Below are 22,734 nucleotides of genomic sequence, written 5' to 3'. Positions count from 1 at the left end.
CACCTACAGTGAGTGATGACCCCAAAGCCAAGCCGCTGGTATTGTCTTTGTCAAATTAATTGGGCTGCTTGAAAGCGTTAATGAGGCTCGTTGAAGTCATTATTATTACGAATAACAAACATTTATTATCCCCCTATGGTGGACACAGCTCAGTTTCGTTCTCTGTGAATACCCATTTTTTTTATTTACCATCCTTGATGTGAAATTCATTATAGCAGATGGCCTGATGTGAAAGGTAATGCCCTACTGGTTATCTCCCTTTCCCCATCAAATCCTATTTAGTTAAATACAGCATTTTGTTGTGGCTACAAACATAAAACTTGCAACTCTGCCTTTCAATTACATTGTCCCACACTGTACTGAATCAAATTAAAATAAACCAGTATATTTACAAACCTACTGAATTATTAGTATACAGGTCTTTCTGGTTTATTCATATTCTGGATGAATAAACACCCTTCTCAAACAACAAAGAGTTATAGTTAAATCATCGACTATAATTACAGCTGAGTATGGGAAGTTTGTAGAAGTCTGGCCCAGTTGCAGGTTTGCAAAAATAAGCAGCTCTTCCTCAAATTTGTCTGAGATACAAACGAGAGTCTAGGACTAGTCTTCAACATTAACCCTCCCTCCGCCAATCCAAGATAGGACAACGGCAGGACTGGTAATTCGCCGACCATGCATCCGTTGTCACCCTTTAGTCCTACAGTAAGCCTTCCCAATTTGGAATTCAGTACCGGTACTTCCTTTTGAATTACGTTTTTGTATCTTGAAAGTGTACAGAGTTGTTTTTGTTGTCATCAAAGAACAGCATGGGAATAGGGGCAATCAAGACCAACATTTGCATATTCACAGGGAAAGACAGTATGTGTTCAGGTGTGCGGTGTGTGGACAAAAGATGCGACGCATCCCTGAGAAATGTTCCTTGATCAAAGTGAAACGAGAAACGTTTACAGGAAATTGAGGAAACGTTTCATATTTCAATTGAGGTTAACATTGATATTGACGTCTTGCCTTTCTGAGTATCGATAGGTCAGCCGATGAGACACCGTTCAGAAAGGGGAGTTTAGCCTGCTAGACACTTACTCACCAGCATAAGGGACAGAATACTATAATTTCTAAGAAAGAGTCAACCTGATACTGGCTACTACGTAAAGCGAAGAAAAAAAAACGTTTTACCGTTTTTTTTACAGTAAAATGTTATGCAGGGACAAAATGTCTGAAAGACACAAAGTGTAATGGAGGAGAGGAGATACTAGACTCTCAATGCAGATGAGAGTCCTTCATCTGTTACAGCGGAAATTGGTGGGGGCAAAGGGAGGGAGGGGGGAAGAGAGGGAGAGAGAGATAGATAGAGAGGGAGGGAGGGAGGTAGGGAGGGAGGTAGGCAGGGGGAAAGAGAGGGGGGGGGAGAGGGAGAGAGAGATAGAGAGGGAGGGAGGGAGGGAGGGAGGGAGGGAGGGAGGGAGGGAGGGAGGGAGGGAGGGAGGGAGGTAGGTAGGTAGGTAGGTAGGTAGGTAGGTAGGTAGGTAGGTAGGTAGGTAGGTAGGTGGTAGGTAGGTAGGTAGGTAGATAGGGAGGGAGGGAGGGAGGTAAGGAGGGGGAAAGAGAGGGGGGGGGAGAGAGAGAGAGAGAGAGGGGGGGGGAGGGAGAGAGGGAGGCGCAGCTCTGACGGAACATTCATGGGCTGGACAAGTGGACGTGACTGTGCCTCCCCACCCTTTTAACAAGGCTCTGCAATGGAGCTGCTAACCAGCGAGCACAGCACTGCAAGGCCTGGGCCATCTTCTCAACGCTTCGCATTGAAGGAAACTCTCAGAGTATGAAATGAAGTAAACACATGTGAAGCATTTTTTTGAAGTCAGGAGGGGCATTATTAGGAATATATGTTTTTACACTTGATGGTTAAGTTCCTATTTATCTTGATACTGAAGTAAAAAATGACTCAAGCCCACTGCCGTATCCAATTATAAACTGCCGTAAAATCGATAAGAGACGTACCAAAGTGTATATTACAAACAGTTCTAAGTGCCTACCTTAGTGTTTGGAAATTAAACCACTGCACTTACTCTCATTCCGCTTAACCAATGTGCATACTAAGAAGGTATAAAAGCCTGTACACAGGAGTACAGGCCACTTTAGATATGCTTCAATGAACTCAATATTACACAATTCGTGGCCATAAGTGATTTCCATCTCACCCTATCTCAGAAAGGGTTGACTATTTACTGCAATCACGGAGTGAGCAGTTCTGTTGGTCCATATGTGACTCAAGTCACCCCCCCACTCTCTCTCTCTCTCTCTCTCTCTCTCTCTCTCTCTCTCTCTCTCTCTCTCTCTCTCTCTCTTTATCTCGTCATTCAAAAAGCCATTACGGGGCCAAGTATTTATCTTGCCCATCTCTATCTATGTGCCAGAATGACCTAATAACAAGTGTCACACTTATCTATAGGGTGCCCTGGCTTTCTCTCCATCCCATAATCCTCAATAGTTGTGTAAAGGCCTAATACTGGCCTCTGGCCCGGGCAAACTGACAAGAATAGATACACTTAGACTACTAAGAGTGGACTTACTCTATGACATGCAACTAGTAATATATGTCAGGAGACATATATTACTAGCTGCATGTCAGGCCTGGAACAACAGGCAAACGTTCATGGGGAAGGAGAGAAAGGGAGAAAGACAGAGGGGGGGAGGGAAAGAGAAAGGGAAAGCAAGAGCTGCTGCCCTGTCAATAGTGAAGTTGCCACAGTGGTGTCACTGAGTTTAGCCAGGATCGATAGTTGCTGTGTCGCTACGGGCTGTAAGACATCATAGATAGCGGGGTTTTGGGATAATCTGCGTGCTTGTCACGAAGCAATGCTGCTTGGGTAAAGTGGCTAAAGTTCAGAAGCTACTCAGCTACTGAGGATAATAAGGGCACACTGGAGATTACTTGAGCACAGATTAATGCCCTCTCCAGGGCTTCGGTACAGGTGGCTCATTACGACCGTCCGAGGACCTACCTATCTTTCGGACTTTGGTGCGTGTAGTACAGGATTTGTTTAGACCTGTGCATACGGGCATACGACAAGTTCAGTATACAGAAAGAAAAAGTAGATTTGTCTTTAAATCAGTTGATTTGTGTGACTTTGGGTGGAATGGTGCCCCAAAAAACTGCAATGGTACTGCTTATTCACACGCTGGATTGTATACAGACTTTTCTGAGCCTTCACTTTTGTTGCTAGAAAATAAGCCGTTGAATGCAAAGGCTGTAATAAATCTTCAATATCCTCCAGTTCCACTGTAATTGGATTAATTGAAATAAAAGGCTTTGTCATCTCCCCCCCCCTGCAAAGTGGAACTAATGAGATTGAGAGCGATTAATTGAAAAGAAACAGGCAGAGTCGGGCGTTTTGTGATTATGCATGAGACTTAACTCAAATGCGTTGCCATATATCTCTCTCGAACCACCAACAAACTCTCACCTACTGACGTTTGGACTCTTGGCGTCCCTACTCTCTAACTCCCACCCCCCACCACCACTACCACCACCACCCCTGTAGTAAACTCTATAATAGTGTCTAATATAAAAGTGTCTCAGTCTGCAGTATTTTTCTGTAAGTTAGAGACTATTGAGTCAACTGCTTCTGCATTCAGACAGCCTCCGTAACCCTATCTTTCGATCCTTTTACAAAACGTTATTCCAGGTGTTATAGATTTGCCTGTGTCAGAGAAGCACAACCTTCACTATGAATGAGCTCGCCCACTCTGAAGAGACTTGGCAAAGTCGTTCCGATGGATGAAGAGGCCCAGAACCTCTAGACACTTTCGCACAGGCACACAGGGCTGCATTCTAATCAAACTTATTGAAAACCTTATTTGAGGGTCTCTCTCAGGACTCCAAACCACCGCTCACTCAATTTGATCAACTGAAGGTCTGCTGAAGCGAGGCAAACGTTTGAAAAAGAACCGTTTTTTTTGCGGTGGCAACGGTAGGCTTGGTTGGTTTGTGGAAATTGTGGTCTGTGAAATAACGGCACCTTTTTCTGAGCATCAGGAAACTTTAACTATTTATCTCTTATGCATATTTTAGATTCGTTCAGAATGATATATTATTAGCAGCAAAATATGCCACAGCTAAAATTGTATTTTTGGGGGAATGTGTTGGCAACCTGGCCTGTCATAAGAGTGGTGAGGTTGTCATGAACTTCCTCTGTGTCAGTTGAGGTGGCAGTGAAACTTGTGAACAGACAAAAAAAACGATCAATCTTTCATAGTGTTTGACTTCCTTTCCTTCTTTTCTATTTTTTTTTACACCTAAGTTGTTCGACTCTTTTTCTGGCTGTTCCTCAAGAGTCTGATGAACTGAAACCATTCCACTTTCCACAGATTTTGCGCTTGTGAAGGGTAGCTGGGCGATGGGAGATGGGCAGAGACAACCCCAGCCCGGGGAGAGGGAGATTTCCCCAGAGACGAGGGAGGAGACTCACCCAGAACAGACAGTTCGCAGGACGCCGTGATGTTCTCGTTCTTGTTGAGCGCCACGCAGCTGTACGAGCCAGAGTCGTCATCCGTCACACTGCTGATCAGCAAGTTACTCCCCCCCAGCAGAGCGTACTTCTTCGACCTGGCGACACCCAGAGAAGAAAAAACGGCAATCACAGACACGATAATGGCTAGGAACCTTCGCCATTCACATCCTCATCGCAATCTACCGATGACGGTGCGGAGGATTCAATCTCACGTGTGCATCCGCTCGAGAGAAGACCGTTTGGTTGGCAACCCATGTGTTGACCCAGTCAGGCCCAGACGGAACTCCCTTGGAGGTCACTCACCTGCTCTGGATGATCTCACTGCCTCTCATCCAGTGGAAGGCAGGGGTGGGGAAGCCCGAGGCGGAGCACTCCAGGACGGCATCCTTCCCCTGGAGGACGGTGGCTCTCAAGGGCCTCTGGAGGAACGCCAGGGTCCGGCTCACGCCAGGCTCTGCTCGAAGAAGAAAGCAACCCAGGAAAGAGACAATGTAAGAGGCCGCTCCTTGTCACTTCAACTGACCGGTAACGCACGCTGGAATGTTCGTCCCGGGTCTTGTTGCAAATGTGGGCATTTTCATCTGGGAACTTTTTTGGGGGGGGCCGGAAAGGAAAACAACTTTGTACTGCAGTGTGTCAGTTGGCAAATTGCTGCAGTTGTGCCGGGCCTTGTTTTAAATAGCGGAAAGGAATTTTCCGAGGAAGGCAGAGGAACCTTGAGGAAGCCATATAAATCTGTCGAAGCAACATTGCTTGTTTAACCTTCAAACGAGTTTGACTAAATGCTCCCCTCTCCGTTCTGTAACACCTCAGACAGCCACTGCGGCTTTACACGAGTCATCCTGAGTCCCCCCCCGTGGGGTTCCAGTCTGAGTGCTCTCACTCCAACACCTGCAATTTAGATGGACACCTGATTGTGCATCCTCAAGACTGCAGTGGAACGGGGAGCCATGCAGCTACCCAGTGATTTGTCTGACAGCCAGTCAGGCAGACTAAGGGTTCACGACTCCAGAGCAATTGCCCCTGAGATTGAAATGAAATGGACTGACCCTGCGCAACCTCCTGCCTCCTTTCAGGGCTATGTAGACATCCAGAGGGGAATCCACCTAGCTTGTTAAGAGTGTAGAGCATGTTCCAGAGCGAATAAAGACTCAGATGGAAGAAAGGATCAAATAAGGGGCAAAAACCCTTAGCTACTAGACCAATCATATCCCTGCTACTATGTGTTTTGACTTTACAGTACAGAAATAATGTCTCAGATATACCATTGTGGGAGCAATATGTCCAATATGAGTCCACAGAGCTTGTCATCATATATGAAAACGATTGTTCACAACATATCCACTGCTTTTAAAACGGGTTGAAAATCTGTCCTTGGTGATCCATGATCCATAATCCGTAAACCTGGTATGTTCTTTGACAATGTATTATCAGCATTGCAATAGATGTATGGGGATATTGAAGAATGTCACCCATGTGATATGCAGCACAATGTGACCTGTTTAAAGCGTGATTCGTGTGGAAAACACTTCAAGGCAACTTGAAAAGTGGAGCTCATTTGCAAAACACGTGGCGTTGAAAATGAAGATCAAATATCTAATCAAGACATCACAGGGTGAGAGGTGGATGAAAGGGGTAGGAACACGACCATTTTAATGTATTCCTGGACACGAGTCGAAAACCAGGCAAATCAACCTCAGGCACAAGGCATCTGTCAGCACATTTGCCATGGACGAAGTGTTTGCATTCACAGTAAGAGACTAACTTGTGAATTGCATATTGCATATTATGGAGACCTCACAAATTACAATGGCACGGCTAGGGATTCACTGAAGCTCCTCTTATCAAATCATATCTCTGACATTTAAAGTCAACTTCTGATAAAAGTGTAGATAAACCAGAGTATTTTTTTTTTTACTTTGATAAAAGTCATTTAAATTGACTGGATTATGAAATAATTTCACATCTGAACCAAGAACAGTTTGTCTGAAATGTCACTCAAAATGAAAGGAGGAATTAACAAATGATCAAAGGATCATATATTACGAAAGTGGATCCCGTGAGTCTGATGAATATTCTGGAGACAACCTGAATCTGAACACCATGGAAACAACTGCAGAGAAAAAATCATCTAAACCTGATGCAAGCCCACTTGTGGGTGAAAGAATTGGACATAATAAGACAAAGTTGAAAGCATCCATTGTAAAACTGAAAACAACAGTGTAAATGTCTCCAGAGAACTAATAAGTCTTACACACAGTAAAGCCAGTCTCACCCCAAATAACATTCTAGCAATGTGCTATAAATTCAACAATACAAAATATATTCAAGGTGCTAATTATCTATGTTTACTGCAGCGCCCGTGCAATTGAATGTAGATGACCTTATGGCAAAACAATCCTAAACATACTGTTATTAAAGCAAATGCTGTCAGACGTAGAGGAGGCAGAGTAAAAAACACAGTGAGGGTTACCTGGCAACACACGTAGCTCTGCGTCTGTGCCGGTGCGCGCACTGCCAGGGTTGTCTGCCAGACAGCGGTAGGTGGCCGAGTCGGGAGGCTGCACCTTGCTGACCTGCAGTGACCCGGAGGGCAGCACCACCACGCGGGTCTCGGGGGTTAAGGTCAAAGGGAGGTCCTCCCTGTTCTTCTGCCAACGCACCACTGGCATGGGCTCCCCCGTCACCTCGCAGCGGAGCAGGGCTGTGTCGCCCAGGTAGGACGACACGGACTCCGTCGGGACCACCAGCTTTAACGGACCTGGGGAGAGGGGGGGCAAGGCGAAATCCATATTTGTCACGATGGAAATTGTCGATCTTTGCGGGTAGCTTCATATGAAAACATACTGTGTGAGTGTTGAGGCAAACAGCTCTATTTCAAAAGGCATTGGATTGTTATGCAGTATGTGGTTCAAAGAGAACAGGTCATGAAAAACGTTAAAGGTCAAGTGTCCTGGCGCAATCAGCAACATTGTGATGAGTAGCCGAATCTTTCTTCCTGATTCATGTTCATACCCATTCGTGTGTTTACCTCTCTCTCCCTTCTCCTAACTGATACAGAGTAGCCAGTGTTCAAAAGCCATGTTATCATGAAATGGGCCACATTTGAAACGACACAGTAACACAGGGTAGGCCTCGATTTTTAAGGTTATGACGATGACTTGCCACCGACTGCGGAATCTATGACTTGGTTGCTAAGCATTACTGATGTGTCTCCGTGTTTTCAAAGATCTTCTATCGTGAACATGGCTTTCACAGGGAAAATGGACTGTTAAGGGCAAAGCCGTACTTAGTAAGACAGGCTAATCCCTAAATATGACATAATATTACTGACAGACTGGCTGCCACAATTTCATCCCAAATGATTTTGGTAATCTACATGTTGCTGGGAGCTCAACTGTGCAGCAAACAATTACTTCCTTGGCTCACTCAAGTATTGATTGTCAAGACATACTGGATAACATACATAATTACATATTTGACAGGGCCTGCCTTGCCTAGCACAGAGAAAAAAAAACGCCCAAAAAACAGATCATCAAACTATCTCTGTTTTTATTAATTACAAAATCGTTACTGCAAAGAAGCAAGGTGCCTAGGTATGCAGCTGTTGACTGTCAAAAGGCTTGACCGGAAATAGTTTCCCATCATTTGGATCTTAACAGTCTCTAAGGTGTCTACAGGAGTCTGGTCGTTTAGAAGAAGGCCAAAGCCATTAGAGGCTGAAACATACAAATCAATATTTCCATAGATGTGACAGTGCAGCCAGACCCTTAAAAAGTGAACAAGCTTTTGTTGTTTGGCTGAAATGGTTAGTCTGAATGAGGCCTTTTATGCTTGTCAAGGGCTTTTCACTTATAAAGGATAACCCTCCACTTGAAGAGGAATTACTCGTTGAGAAAAGCTGAGTTTGGAGAAGGTTAGTGTGCGAGGGTATCTGAGATTTCTTTGTCAGACTTGTCTTCATTAGTGTGCACTAAAGGGGGATTGAGACATTTCAAATCCACTGGGATTGAAACCAAGTGAATATCTCCACCTCTTTAATCCATAAGCCAGCCTCGGGGCTCCAGAGTCGCACAGAATCTCACAAACACACACAGGGTCTCTCTCCAATGAAATAACATACGCTTCTTTCCTGAACCGGTTGTCCGGTCAGACTGCACTGTCACCTACGCACATGGCAGCCTTCTGTTTTAGGTCAACCCGTAAGCCTACATAATCGGGCCCTTGCAGTGCAATAGTAAAAAAACCATTTACAGTAGATTGGAAACGGGTTTAGCAGTGTCGTCAATGCACACCGTTGCCTTTGTGTCCCCGAATCGCTAATCCTGATAGAATTTAAAACAAATCCCATTAAAACCACCCCTCTTTGAAACGTGAGGTATTGGTTCTAGAAAGCTGCTGACATCAGAGAGAGCAGAGAGTGAACTGGCCTTCCCCAGAGTCTCTCTGTTCCAAAGAGAGAGCTGAGGACGGGGAAGGATGAGTCGTCGGGAATAATCGGCCCCAGTCTCTCCAAGGTTGGAGGCGTCGAGCAGTACAATCTAAACAGGCATCACAAGGCTGGACGACAATGGTCCACTGGACCAAGTGTCCTCAATCAACTGCTTGACTCCAAACCTTTTCACTACAAAGGAAGCCGAGGGGAGAGGAATCAATAACGTCACACTGCACCTCCTACGACCAATGATCACAGGGGTTTATGATCTTGTGACATTCCACAGTTCCTGGTCCTCTAGAGACCGGATCTCCCACTATCAGTAAATCGGAGAAAAGTAGGTCTAATCAATCAACAAAGAAAAGTTCCCCCCCACTAGCCTTAAACACTCGTTCTCAAAAGTTGAGTTAGCAGAAAAAAAGGGCAAGTGAAGATATGAGTCTCGCTATTTTATTGTTTTATCAACTTTTGACGTGTTCATTTCTCATCGCATAACCTGGGCCGCGTTGCAAATTGTATTGGCTGCATGTAAACTCTCGCGGCAATCCTGGGTAGAACGGTCTCTCCCAATCCTGTTTCGTAATGGTTCCGCGTGACATTTTATCACTACACAATGACGCCTGTGCACACAAGATGGACGACACACCCAAAGACTCCAACAACCCAGCTTCACAAACAAAATGCCATCCCACTTTTCACCTGATTCCATGAATGTATGAACAAATTAAGTCCTTCAGCATTAAACAAATACAACGGCTTAAAAAACGTGGACGGAACACTGGAATTTGGAAGGGCAAAAGTTCAAACGTTGTCCGAGCACTTTTGTCCACATTCCGGGCAAACGTTTAAGTACATTTTCCAAGCTCAACCCTTTCCCCTTTCCCACGTGTGGTTCTTTCTAGTTCACAACAACACGTTCTTTTATAACACTGCTTTCCATTTTGATGAGGAACGGCTGCCTCGTATACTTAAGACCTAGGGTGAAAACCCAGGGCATCTGGTCTGGGAGCCTGCTCTGATTAATTTCAACAATCCCAGTTCTAATCTTCTGTTTGATGCCGACCCCCCCCCCCCCACCCCCCGCAGCAGTCTAACAGCATGACGCCTCGTGCACACCGTGAAAGCTTTAAGACCAGACACTCGACCAAAGTACAGTAAATATACAGTACAGTCACAAGAGAGAAGATAACCATAATCCTGGCTCTATTCAGTCTTGTGGCATTCAATTGCACGAGAGTTAGTTCGAACTGCCCTCTATTTAAAACCTTCACAGAAAGGTTGAAAATGAAGGCTACACATTATATCTGAATTGACTTCTTTCAGCATCCTGAGTGTGTGATTTAAAAAGAGTGCCATTCTTGCACATTCTTGGTTTTTGATTGGCATGCGGGATGGCATTGTGTTTCAATTCCTGTTTGATGCTTAAAGTGGATAGAGTTATTGAGAATCTGAAAAAAACATTTCCCAGTTTGAAGCTTCCAGGACTGACGCTACCAGTGTCAAGCTACGGTTTGCCACCTAAGGCATAAAATGTGAGGTTGCCAGTTCAAAGTCGATAGTAAGGGTTTCCAGTTTGGTGTTGAGAGAGATGTAGTTGCCAGATTGAGGTCGAGAGAGGGTTGCTTGCCAGACGTACTTTGAGAGGTCTGGTGGCCACTTTGAAATGTAGATACGTTAAGGAGTTACCAACCTTCATGACAAAGAGAATGGATGGTAAGTTTGTGATGGACATAACTGTGTGGCCACATTGCCCATGTCGGACAGACGGTGAGGTTTGGAATTTCCGGTTGGGAGATTGCGAAGCTTAGATCGGCAGTGTGACACTGTTGGTGGTTGGAGCTGCCAGGTTGAGATGTAGAGGTATTGGATTGCCAGTTGAAGGCTAAAGAGATTGAGGCTGGCAGCTTGAGACTAAAGACCTTTGAATCCACCTGCTTTGAAGCGACCGTGTTGACACACTTGTGATAAGCAGTCAGATTATCTTAAACAGGAAGTTCTAAAAACAGTAAGCAGCACCATAAGTAGACTCACCCTCTGGCAACAAACTATGTTCACAGAAAGCAGGTGATGAGATTTTCTTGAATCTTGACTAGGAGATGAAGGGATGAAATATTTTGGTGCAATAAACTGCAAGACCATTTGGATTTACACCCTCAAACGAAAAGCTTTTGCAAAGTGCAATTACTCCCTCCAAGCATATTTCATACATTTGCTTTGAGTCAATTAGGCCTTTTACGACAGACTGTAGACTTCCAGTGAAGATTTTTGGGGGCAAACGGCTAGCTAACGTAGGTTTTCCTCCAGAAACCCATAATTGAGATTTCTGGTTCCTGCACGTTGTTTTCCCAGTTGATTTAAGACGTGTCTGCATGCAAATGAACCAAAAGTGCCCCTAAATCAAATAGAAGAAAACAACGTGCAAGTTACACAGCAGATTTGTCACAGTTTCCTTTCTCCTCAACCTACTCGAAAAACGAGCAGGGGAGGCGATTGGAGTTGTTTCTAGAGTGCAAGGGAAGGATCCTCCCAGTCTCTCCCTTGCAGCCTCTCAAGCCCTGAACAGACACCTTCATTAAATGGAGATTACTCTTCTGCCCGGCGTGCTGCATTAGAGCCATAATCTGTGCTGCATAACCTTTACAAGGCACCGGCAGAGAGACTTAACCAGGCTTGAGCGTACAGCCGCACTCACACTCACATGCACCCACCACCAGGCCGGAAGAGGCAGGCAGGCAGGCAGGCCGGCTGGCCGATGCACAGATATAAACAGGCAAAGCCATCCGAGCCTTATTCAGCAGTTTATTCTGCTGAATTAAGACAAAAGATTAGCATGGTGAGGCGACGGGCCATTTAAAAGGCCTCGGCTGTGATGAGGGCTGACGCAGGAGAAGCACTAACAGCTTAACTAGGCTGCAGCAGGGAGAGAGAGAGAGAGAGAGAGAGAGAGAGAGAGAGAGAGAGAGAGAGAGAGAGAGAAAGAGAGAGAGAGAGAGAGAGAGAGAGAGAGAGAGAAAGAGAGAGAGAGAGAGAGAAAGGGAGGGAGGGAGATAGAGAGAGAGTGGCGGGTCCAGATAGGACGCTGGGCTTGCGCCGAGGCTGAGGCTGAGGCTGGGGCTGATGCTAGCAGGAGCGGAGGAGGGGGTCTCTGGGGAGACATGAATCCTCCAGCCTGTAATGATTACCTCTGTCTCGTAAATTCTGCCCAGGCCAACGTTCGCCTGTGACATTTACCTTGTTCAGCATACGACGCGTGGCCCACACAGACAAGGACACATTCAGGCAAAGGGAGAGGAGGAGACGATGGTCTGTCTGTCTGTATAACCTTTTGACTGTTAACTCTCGATCTAAGAGCACACGTAAAAAAAAGTTGGGCAGTAGACGATTCAAGGCCAACTTTCAAAGTCACCAAAGAATGAAAACAATTCTTCTTATTTTCGTCATCGCGAGGAGAAAGAAAGAGAGAGAGAGACGAGGCTCTGTTGCTGGACAAACCCCCTATGAATTCTGTAAAGTGTGCTGAAATGCCACATTCGGTGAGTCAACGCCTGTTGTACGCTCATTCGTTACAAAGGGAAAACAACACCAGTCCGGCGTTCCTACAGTACAGCTCTCCTCTTATCGTCCTCCCTCAGAACAGAGGCTGCGCACAGTCACAGTGCGGGTCCACAGTTATAGTGCAGGCATATCCCAGGGCACATCTTTTTGGACTGAAAACACATTTTCAGCGTCGTCATCCTTGCATTCATCCCTATCTTTAGAGAAACCATTTGTCTCCAGTGCCTTCAGTTCCTTCCCACAAAGAAGAACCAAACACCGGGCCTTCCTTCTAATTAAAACTGTAAGCAGATGTCTTTGAGGTGATGGCACTGGAGCTTAATTGAATATTTAAGCTGCGATTCTATTAGCATTTCTTTTTTATGCCAATTCCTTATCAAGCACGCGTGCAGTCACTTGAGCATTTATATGTCGGATTGTTTGCAAAACAACAATAGTATTGAAATTATTCTGAATTATTATGCTGACTTCCATAATAGGAATCTCATGGTTTAGAAGGAATGGATGTGGTATAGGAAGAGGGAACAAATCCATCGTTTTCAACCAACCAACCAACCAACCAACCAACCAACCAACCAACCAACCAACACATTAAAAACAGCAGTCATGCATGTAATGCATGCCACTTTCCTGCAGTGTATTTATAATTCAAAAGGCTGTTTGGCAAACTGATGTTGAATAATGAGGCATTTACAGTGCAAGGTCCTTACTCTGTGTTCCTGTTATGACCACTTTCAACAGTTGTTTTTCTCACCTAGGCCACCTTCCGAGTTGGATCGTTTCAGACTACCCCGCAGTATGCCCTTCACCACCCAGGCCTTTCATCCATAATGCTACAGCCTCTGTTTCAACGGTTGTTTGCGGGGACTGGTCTGCACCCTCTTAGCCCCTGTCATCCCGGGCACCGTGTTGTCCCGTCCTGTCGATTAAGTCTATTAACCAATCATCACACTCTTCCCCCCCCATCATCCCGCCGGATAATTGGCTGTGAGAAGAGGTCTCAATCTGTCAGTCAGCGCGTTAGCTCCGCTCTCATTAGCACCCTAAAGAAGCAGGCCCCTCCGTGTAGCAGCTGGGCTGGACGCCTCGCACTCTAATATCTCTAATTGATTAGGAGGCCTGTGACCTCAGTGCAGAAGGCATAAACAAGGGGAGACAAAAGAAAGAGAGGGAAAGGGGGTCGACTAGACTTTTTTTTCTTCCTGTGTACAAGTGCGAAGGAAAGTTCTGTTTTCCAGGAGAAATATTGCCGCTCGATTAAAACCCGTTATTCCAGTTAACGGAAGCAAAAGGTGTTCGTTCTCAAGATTGATAAAATATACGTGTCATTACATGTAATCATCCAGTAAATTCTGAAATTATAACGAAGTGGTGAAACAATGACAGAGTATGATCGATAAACAATGACTCTTATTGAGTGACTTGTTGCTCTTGTAGGTTAGTTATAACGAAGTTAGCTCTAGTACTCGCTGTGAAATATTTGACTGTTGATCTTGTTGTTCTTCTACAGGTACAGTCTTGCACTTTTTGTGGTTCATGTTGTTTTAATTTGTAACTTGTATAACTGCATGCTCTTATGGGTCTTCCCTTTGGCACTTGTTTAGTTTTTTCACAATGTATGCTTCATGTTTTGGCTGCTTACAATGTTTGGGACTACCTCGTTGTTATGATCAGTGACCTATGCTCTTTTGTAAAACTCTCTCTTGGATAAAAGCGTCTGCTAAATGCATAAATGTAAATGTAAACATCATTAATAATGTGCTGGGTGCAGACCTCAATTATGAAATCAATTAGCAGATTTCCTGAGAGCTGTACAACTTGCTCCACTGTAACTCTGAAAATAGATCATTCTAGACTCATGTATTTACTGTACGAAGCTTGCATTGTCATACAGAAGCTCACTACTAGCCTGAAAGGGGCTCTGCTTGACTTACAGCACATGCCAAGGACATAAGCCCCTCTCCCCAATCCATTCCAACATTGGAAAGGCATTTTTTTGTACACTCAAATGTTATTTCAGAACCGATTGAATGTGTAAGGCCTCAGAGACGTGGAGATGACGTAACATTAAATAATCCCTGTCTCCCATCAGCCATGTGACCAGAGCTTCCCTCAGGAACACAGGAAGCCTGAGAGGAATTCTGTCATGTACAAGAATCTGTGTGCTGAGCCAGAGAAAATACCAAGGAATCAAATGACGTCGCGTTAGAAATTGCTGATGACAAAGTCATTTGGGAAGAGGAGCAGCACTGCTTTGAAGTACGCCAAGCTGACACATCCGTAGCCCACGCCGGCCACTCCGAAGAAAACTTTGCCGAATCTACACAAAACGCACCTGAGGTAGCATGAAAAATATCAAATGCAGGGAGTGTAACTCATTGGACAGCCGCGTCACCAAAGAGGGCCAGCGTGGTCACAACCTTAGTGTTGTAGGGCGGCACAGTGGGTTACGGCTCAGATAAGATACAAAAACAATCGGGCTTGCATACTGCTAAACGTTCATATTTCAACATACCAGAGAAGGTCCTGACCTCCCTGGGGTCCAAAGCAAAACTCTGCTGAGGCGCCGTCCAACCTGACCCGTGAACCATGTCAACTGTTTGCCATTGCCACACAGTCTCGCAAAAACCCAATGATTATTATTTACTGAGAGATGTGGATTCACGTTTAACCACAGTACAGCATTCTATAGACCTGATGGGAGATCTGAGGACTCAAACAGGCGACTGCAGTGGGTCTGGTCACCATCACCCGCGGGCACAGTTCAATAAACAACAAACATGTTACACTGTGGACCCAAAAAGAGACAAACATGGTTGAAAGCTAAATCCATGCAAAACACAAACAGAGTTCTGTGGCTGCCTCATATTTAAATAACCAAAACCAGCATCACAGCTCTGCTCTACTCATAAAACTTTGATTAGAGGAAGGAATGGGTTGCAACACTTCCCGCCAGTCCTGGAAGGGGAAATTTTAAAGCGAGCAAGTTCAACAACATACTGTTTATAAAATCACTTCTATACCACCAGGTCTTAGTACATGGAACTAACCATTGTGGTGAATAAGTCCTTGACAAACTGGATTGATAACGGTTAGGGATTCCTACTAACCTGTGATCTAAATACTAAATAAACAAGTTGATGTATCACTTTACTGGTCCCCCACAATCGTCACTTGACACGATCAAATACAAAGATGAGACAAACTAGGGATCAATCCCAATCTCTCAGCCTAGACTAAACTACTGCTTGCTAAAGGGCGGGGGGGATAACATCACGATCAACATGCGCAGGAACCACCCAGATGTTGCCAGATGCCAGGCGCTTGAGGTGCCCATCTTGACGAATCCTGAAAGAAGATATCAAACCACCTTGCAGGGGAAGACGTACTCCCTCATAAATCACGTCCCCACCCAAGTCATTAAAAGCGAGCTAGCGGTAAACAGTTTCCCAACATGGCCCCCAGGACTGGGACTAATGAGTTATGACTCAAAGAATGCAGAGCGAGGACAGAACGTTTTGAGAAACCTGTGCGTTCGCGCACGCACTTTGAAACGTTCCCGCGTTCGGATGATAGGTTTACCCATTAAAAGGGACTCCCACATTCCCCTTCTCCTCGTTCCCCCAGCACATTCCCCTGAATTAAACCCAAATCCACACCACCACGCCCCCCCTCGCCACGACCCCCCCTTCCCCATCCAGGCTCGTGAAATATTAATGAAGCCTGGGTAGGAGCCAAGGCTTCAGAGAGCAACAGAGACGCTCGGCTTCAAAGCCCCGGGAGCCGACCCAGGCAGCGCGGGGGGGGGGGGGGGGGGTGCAGCCGGAGCGACGTATCCAGGAGACGGTGGCCCGGCACCGGGCCGGCGGGCCGCGTCGACGGCAGCTCAACCCTGGATGATGACAAGCTGTCGCTCCCAGCTGCGCCTCAAAGTATCCCTAGCACACACCGGGAGCAGCCAATGTGGGGGGGGGGGGGGGGGGGGGGGAGGGGGAGAGAGGGGGTTTAAAATTAATCAGCCGTGCGTTCAATATGGTGAGCGTCCCAGATTTAGCTAATGAGAACCTGCGTGTCGGGGATTATTGCGCTTGGTAATGACAGTGGGACTCACTGGAAAGGTGAATGACTGGAGGTGAAGATGCCCTTTAGGCAAATTTAAACGCTTATCAGTCATTCCTATGAGGCTTTGAAAAACAACAAAATGTCTATTATCTATGCTGAGATAAGCCAAATCAATTCTACTGTCACTGTTAGATGTATACTATGTACTAGTTATTAACCACTTTACTTTGTAAACATTACACTTGATATACCTAGTCATCTATTTGGGCCATAAATGTTGTTGGAAAATATCCTATTAGAAGGATTTCAATGAATCAATAATCCCTGATAGGAGGTGACTGCACCACATCACTGGTGCACACACACACACTTGCGGAGGTCGATCGGTTGCGTCGCCCTGACTCGAACGGTGACATGTTCGGTCCTGTCGCCTGCCCCGCACGGCCTCACCCAACCCTTCCATCATCCCCCTCTTCCACCGTGACACTCTCCATCTCTCCGTCTTCCCATGTCTTTATGTACCTCTCTCTCTCTCTCTCCCTCCCTCCTCTCCTCCCCAAACCCCCAGTCTTCCGCTGTCACTCTTCCCCCCCGATGCCTGCCATCTCCATCTCAGACACTCTGCCACTTTCCCCCGCCCGGCCCTCCTCCATCCCTCCTCTCCTCGGCTTCCACACAAAAGGAGTGTAATCAACAGAGAGAGTTCCTGCTCTCTCGCTCTCTCTCTCTCTCTCTCGCTCTCTCTCGCTCTCTCTCTCTGTCTCTCTCTCTCTCTGTCTCTCTCTCTCTCTCTCTCTGTCTCTCTCTCTGTCTCTCTCTCTCTCTCTCTCTCTCTCTCTCTCTCTCTCTCTCTCTCTCTCCCTCTCTCTCTCTCTCTGTCTCTCTCTCACTCTCTCTCTGTCTCTCTCTCTCTCTCTCTGTCTCTCTCTCGCACTCTCTCTGTCTCTGTCTCTCTCTTTTCCCCCTCTTCTTTCCTCTTCCTCTCAAACACCCGGCAGACACATCAACACGCAGGCTCGCCGTCTCCTATGTGAAGGGGCTGAGTCATCCTGGCCTCCTCCAACTCTCACTTTTAATTAGGGAGAAATACCACAGCGCTCCCCGGGGAAACGGAGACATTTCATTGCTCGATTTAGAACCAGCTTCCAATTGGCTCTTTGTATGATGGTGAACACTCAACAAATGGGGAGGATGGGGTCTCTGGCGTTGGTGTGCACGTCTGTGCGTGTGTGTGTGTGTGTGTGTGTGTGCAGGAGTGTGCGTGCGTGCAGGTGCACCACAAGGGATGCCGATGCCTCTCACAGCACTGAGGAAGGAATCGCTTGACCCCTTTTTACTCTGATGAGATTAGACCTGGAATATATTGATCAACAGCGAGTACGTTTATGTCAGAATCATATATTAAACTCAATATTGCAATAGATAAATGGACTTTGCACTCATTAGAGCTGTGCATTTGAAGGTTTTACGGGTGGCTTTGGTCCTACCCAGCAAGATTGCCTTTAGAGGGCGAGTGAATGCTGCTTTCGAAATGTGTTTTAATCGCATTTTCCCTCGTCTCCGCCGGCCTGCTCGCATGCCTCTCTGAGGCCGCACACGTCTGACCAATGGGAGTGCGGCTGTCCGCGGGTGGATTTGTCAGTCCAACAACACCAAGGTGAGGTCAAGGCCAGGCACCGCCATTAGCCCTGCGAGGGGGGCCGTCCCCCTCTCCTCTCTCATCCCTCTGGCCCCTCCGCCTCTTCTCCCATCCCTCCCTCCCTCGCCTCCCTCCTCTGCTCTCCTCCCACGTCCGGACGTCTGACCTCTCTCGTCAACTCATCAAGTCCCCTTCAACAGCCCCCTCCCTCCACCACTGTGGAGAAACTTTGTCTTATCAGTACCGTAAGTCTTTTGGCTTGGACAAAACTTTACTTTACACGTCAACCAAAGTAAGAAAGTTGATTTTAAAACGAGTAAGAGCTGAAAATGCTCCAAAGTTTATTCTCTAGTAGTCTGAGTGAGCTGGGCAATCTCAGTCTCAAGAAAGAGAAGTTGTTCAAAGGCACCAAAAAAAGTTGACTAAACAGTGTTTGATATAAGCTGACATGTCCAATATACCCCATTCTAAAAGGAGCGTTAGATCATAATTGGATCTAGATTCAAGCCACTCTCTCACAAGTCTCACTAGTTCTGAGTGCATTATCAACACTGGGCTAGTCAAAACCTTATCCACTGCTTACTTGAAAGTTCTGACAATGTTTATGCTTTCTCCATCTGACTTGCCACCCACACCTTCTGTCAGTTAATCACAGGCCTGCTGGCAACTCTTGTAATGTATTCCTGGCAGGGCCATGCCCAGCCAAGACCGCCTGGAAGACCACTAGCATTTGTTATCCTCCATTCACATCGAATCTAACTACAAAGCAAGAATCTCTGTCTGTCTTCCTGTCTGTGGCACAATTACCTTGAGGAACGGGGCTTTGTATGAAGTGGAGACATGTATCTGGTGATCCCGTGAAGTTTGTGAGGGTGAGCAGTTTGCGACAAACAAATAGAAACGCATTCGCCGTATACTGGTACTTTTAGGAGCGTTTGTCGCCTCGGGTTCAGCCCAAAGGCACTGCACCAGCGTTGGCAGGGAGGGCCTCAACAGGATGAATAGCGACTGTATATGGAGCGCTTTCGCAAGAATCAAACAGAGCAACAGGCTCCATGTAGCTATTGCACATTTCATTTCTTCATGAAATGAGGTCAACATGGGGTCCAAAGACTCAAGGATAGGTAGGCTAATAGCCTACTGTTGTATGAAGACACCGTCAAAAGGCATAAAAGCATGGGTTTGCTTTATATCCATTTCCACATAGTGGCTAACATTAGCTACTGTGCATCTGTAGGCCGATTAGCCAGCTTATTATGTCTAATATGAAATTCAACAAATTGTCCCTTGATGAGAATGTACATGAGAATGCACATTCTGTCCGTTTAACTCGAAGAACTAGTCAAAGTCGAGTGCACTGCACTAGAATGACTCAGTCACACTCCATATTCATCATTTGAGAAGCCCCACAGTACACTGTGCTCTATGTATACTGTACTTTCCCAAAGTCAAACATTTAGCATGTGCACATAAATATCCCCCGCATCAAAGGACGGCACACAATCATTTGCATTACAAGGGACTCTTGTGACATTTCGTTTCGAAATCTCTTTTCATCCTTGAAGATGTCCAACTGTATGCCTGCTGCTGAGACATGAAAGAAGTTTTACAGCCAGCAGGAGAGCGGTAGGCCAAGGGGAGCCTGCCAACAAGCCCCAGAGCACCATATTGGGGGGGGGGTGAGGGGGGGGGGGGTTGAGAGAGAGCATGGAGGGGGCCTTCATGGCCAATCAGTCTGACTGGCACTTAAATCTCACCAAGGGGCTCCATTTGGCATTAATGCTACACTCAAGATTATCCGTTTAGAAACATGGCTGGACTCGGGCTGCCAGTTGGCCTGACATTAGAGACAACAATGTCACTTTCAGTCGGGGCTTTACGCTTGCTTGCTGTTTCCATGGTTTCTCCAGGAGAGAGGCGGGGGTGTCTTTTGGTGGTGGTGGTGGTGGTGGTGGTGGTGTGGGGGTGGGACACACACACCTCATTACCCCCAACAGTTTAGGAAGGTAAAACGTGGTATATAACATGCAGATATCTCCTGTGCGGACGCTTCCCCCAAATCATGTGGCAGGGATCTGGATCAAGCTCTGGATCAAGCTCTGGACCAACCCACGCAGTGGCTGGGAGGTAATGGATGACTTTGACGTGGTCTGTCCTGACCCTGGTTTAGGAGGCCCGGCACTCATCTCTCCTTCTGGCCTTCCTGGCCCCGCCGATCGGCCAATCCTCCGCCCGTCTGCTCTCCGCTGATGCCACATCTCCGCAGAGTCCCAATCAGTCGAGTGTGAACACATGCCCCCCCCCCTCCTACACGCCGTCCGGTCTTGTAGTCCAGAAATCAGGGTAGGGGGTGGCTGGAGGAGGGGGAGTCTGCCGCGTTAAAGCCTGCTGCTCGAGGTTTATCTCCAGATGCAGGGCTAAACACACGGGCAGAAGGCTTCGGTTGCCTTCTGGTCGGCCCGGGCTCGACACCCGCAGAGCTAGCAGAATGCAATCTAACTGTATCTCTCGCCATGTCTGCTCAGATCCATAGCAGGCCCGGGTACAGCTGGGGGGGGGGGCCGAGTCCTACGGTGATCTTGATTATGTTTAATGCATGTGGGAGGGGTGGAGGGGGGGGGGGGACGACGACACACAAAGTGAAACGGAGTAGTTGCGGTTTGGGGAATGGCCTCGTATGTCATGCGTGACTGAACTTGCAATACCTCCTCCATGCTGGAGGCCTTTCAAGGCAGACTCCGGCTCTCCGCTCCCACAGCTCCACACCGCTTTCTGGGACTCCCATGGCAAACCGAATACGGCCCCTCAAACCATTCTGGGTAAGATTTAGCTGAAGAGTTCAACGAGTCCTTAACCCGTGCGAACGGCATGGAACCGTCTCTATTTTTTTTAGAGCTACAGTGTGCATGACGTACCGTTTGTATTTACAACCCTGTCAGCCCACTTGATTTCCACACCTGACAAGCCCTTTATCCATAGCAGATTAAACAAAGCCCATCAGGGTTGTTTCGGTCCGGGTCTCTATTGCCAGTAATTAGGCCCCTGCATGTTTTAGTTAAACAACACTTGCCCCTGCACTGTTCATCATTAGACGGTTAACTAAGCGGCTTTGTCTCGGCCCAGTGCTTCTACTCTGCCTCCCGCTAGCACGGGTCAAGAGCCCTCCTCTGTGATTCATGATATCGAAGTCCCCCCGCCGTTCGTGGAAGGAGGAGAGGAGATGGGGAGGGAGATAGTTCTCCTCGCTGTGTAGACTTTCCAGGCCTGTGTAACATGGGATCAGAGGAGCTCAAGGCTGCTCGGCGGGTTGCCTGTGCGTGTGTGTCGTGTCGAGGAGTTGCTGTTGTGTTTCGGCAAAGCTTTGTTGCGGACTCGGAACATCTCTCCCGCAAACCTTGCTCGCGTCGATTCGAAGCCTATACAGAATCACCAGTGATATTATGGTTTCCTGGATGAGAGACAGCTCATTTCCCTTTCTAAAAGGATCACTAAATCAATGATTAGGTTCAGATTTGCAATCCTATCAAATTCTCTTTTCCATCAATCTGAGCAAAATAAGTCAGGCCGGTATTAAACCAAAGAGTCTGATAAACCATGAGAGATAGAGAAATATATAGATTTTATCAGCAGCACATTGACTATAAGAGCCTCAAGCGCTCCTTGAAGACATCATCCAGGTATATCTCCACACAGGCAGGTGTCTAGAGAGTGCTTACCAGACACGGTGACCTTAGCCGTCCTGCTGACGATGGCCCCTAGACCCTCCAGCGTGGCGAGACACTGGTAGGAGCCCTCGTCCGGCCGATGGTGACGCGAGTGGAGAACATTCTGGACCAGCAGGGACCCGTTGGCCATCTCTTGCCTCCTCTCGTCCACCAGCGTGCTGAGCAGGACGCCGTCCTTCTTCCAGCTGATGAGCGCGGTGCCCTGGTCCGACTGGGCCTGGCAGTCCAGCTGCAGGACTCCGCCTCGGACCGTCACCGTGTCCTGGGGTTCCTGGACGAAGCTGAGCTCCACGAAAGCCTGCGATGACTCGGCGCCTGGAGGAAGGAGGGAGGAAAGGGAGGGTTTAGTCTGGGAGACGAGAGGGAGGAAGGAAAACCCGACGCCGCGATCTGCGGCCCGGGGCGTTACGGACACTGCCGGGAACCCCTTCACGCTTTTCATTGGGCGTGCGGCATCTCGTCTTGTTCATCATTGGTGAAGCTGTCGTCAATAATAAAACAATTTGTTGTATCCTTTTAAAAGGCTGGATTTAAGAATACCAAATACGGTGCCAGTAATGTTAGACAGAAAGATGATTTGTGTGTTAAGTATCCTTAGAGCTAAGAGTACGTCCCAACTGTTCAGAGTAAAGGTCCATTAGTATTAGCCTACTGACCTATCTTCAGTGGGCCTCACGCTATCACACATTTCCGTGTCCCAGACATTTCGCGGCAAAGATCACTTTTAGCTTTTGACAACGCTCCTACATAAAAAGCCACCCAGCAGCTTCCATCCTCTTGAAAGCTATTAAAACGCAAAATCCA

General features: G+C 47.0%; 1 protein-coding gene across 1 annotated transcript in view; it reads right to left on the bottom strand.

Annotated features, from left to right (window-relative positions):
* The window catches only part of dcc (DCC netrin 1 receptor), a 93,910-nt gene extending 71,510 nt beyond the window's left edge, over positions 1-22,400 (bottom strand). The window contains exons 1-5 of the mRNA XM_084694270.1: positions 22,340-22,400; positions 21,922-22,245; positions 6,988-7,275; positions 4,818-4,968; positions 4,473-4,609 (exon numbers count right to left, since the gene is read on the bottom strand). Of these exons, the coding sequence (XP_084550396.1) occupies positions 4,473-4,609; positions 4,818-4,968; positions 6,988-7,275; positions 21,922-22,245; positions 22,340-22,400 (961 nt within the window). The remainder of the gene's footprint in view (positions 1-4,472; positions 4,610-4,817; positions 4,969-6,987; positions 7,276-21,921; positions 22,246-22,339) is intronic.
* Between the last annotated feature and the right edge of the window lie 334 nt (positions 22,401-22,734).

This window comes from Hypomesus nipponensis, chromosome 27 (assembly GCF_054491055.1).
Source record: "Hypomesus nipponensis isolate SF chromosome 27, ASM5449105v1, whole genome shotgun sequence".
In the NCBI taxonomy this organism is placed as follows: domain Eukaryota; kingdom Metazoa; phylum Chordata; class Actinopteri; order Osmeriformes; family Osmeridae; genus Hypomesus; species Hypomesus nipponensis.
This window is presented reverse-complemented; position numbering and strand designations above follow the sequence as displayed.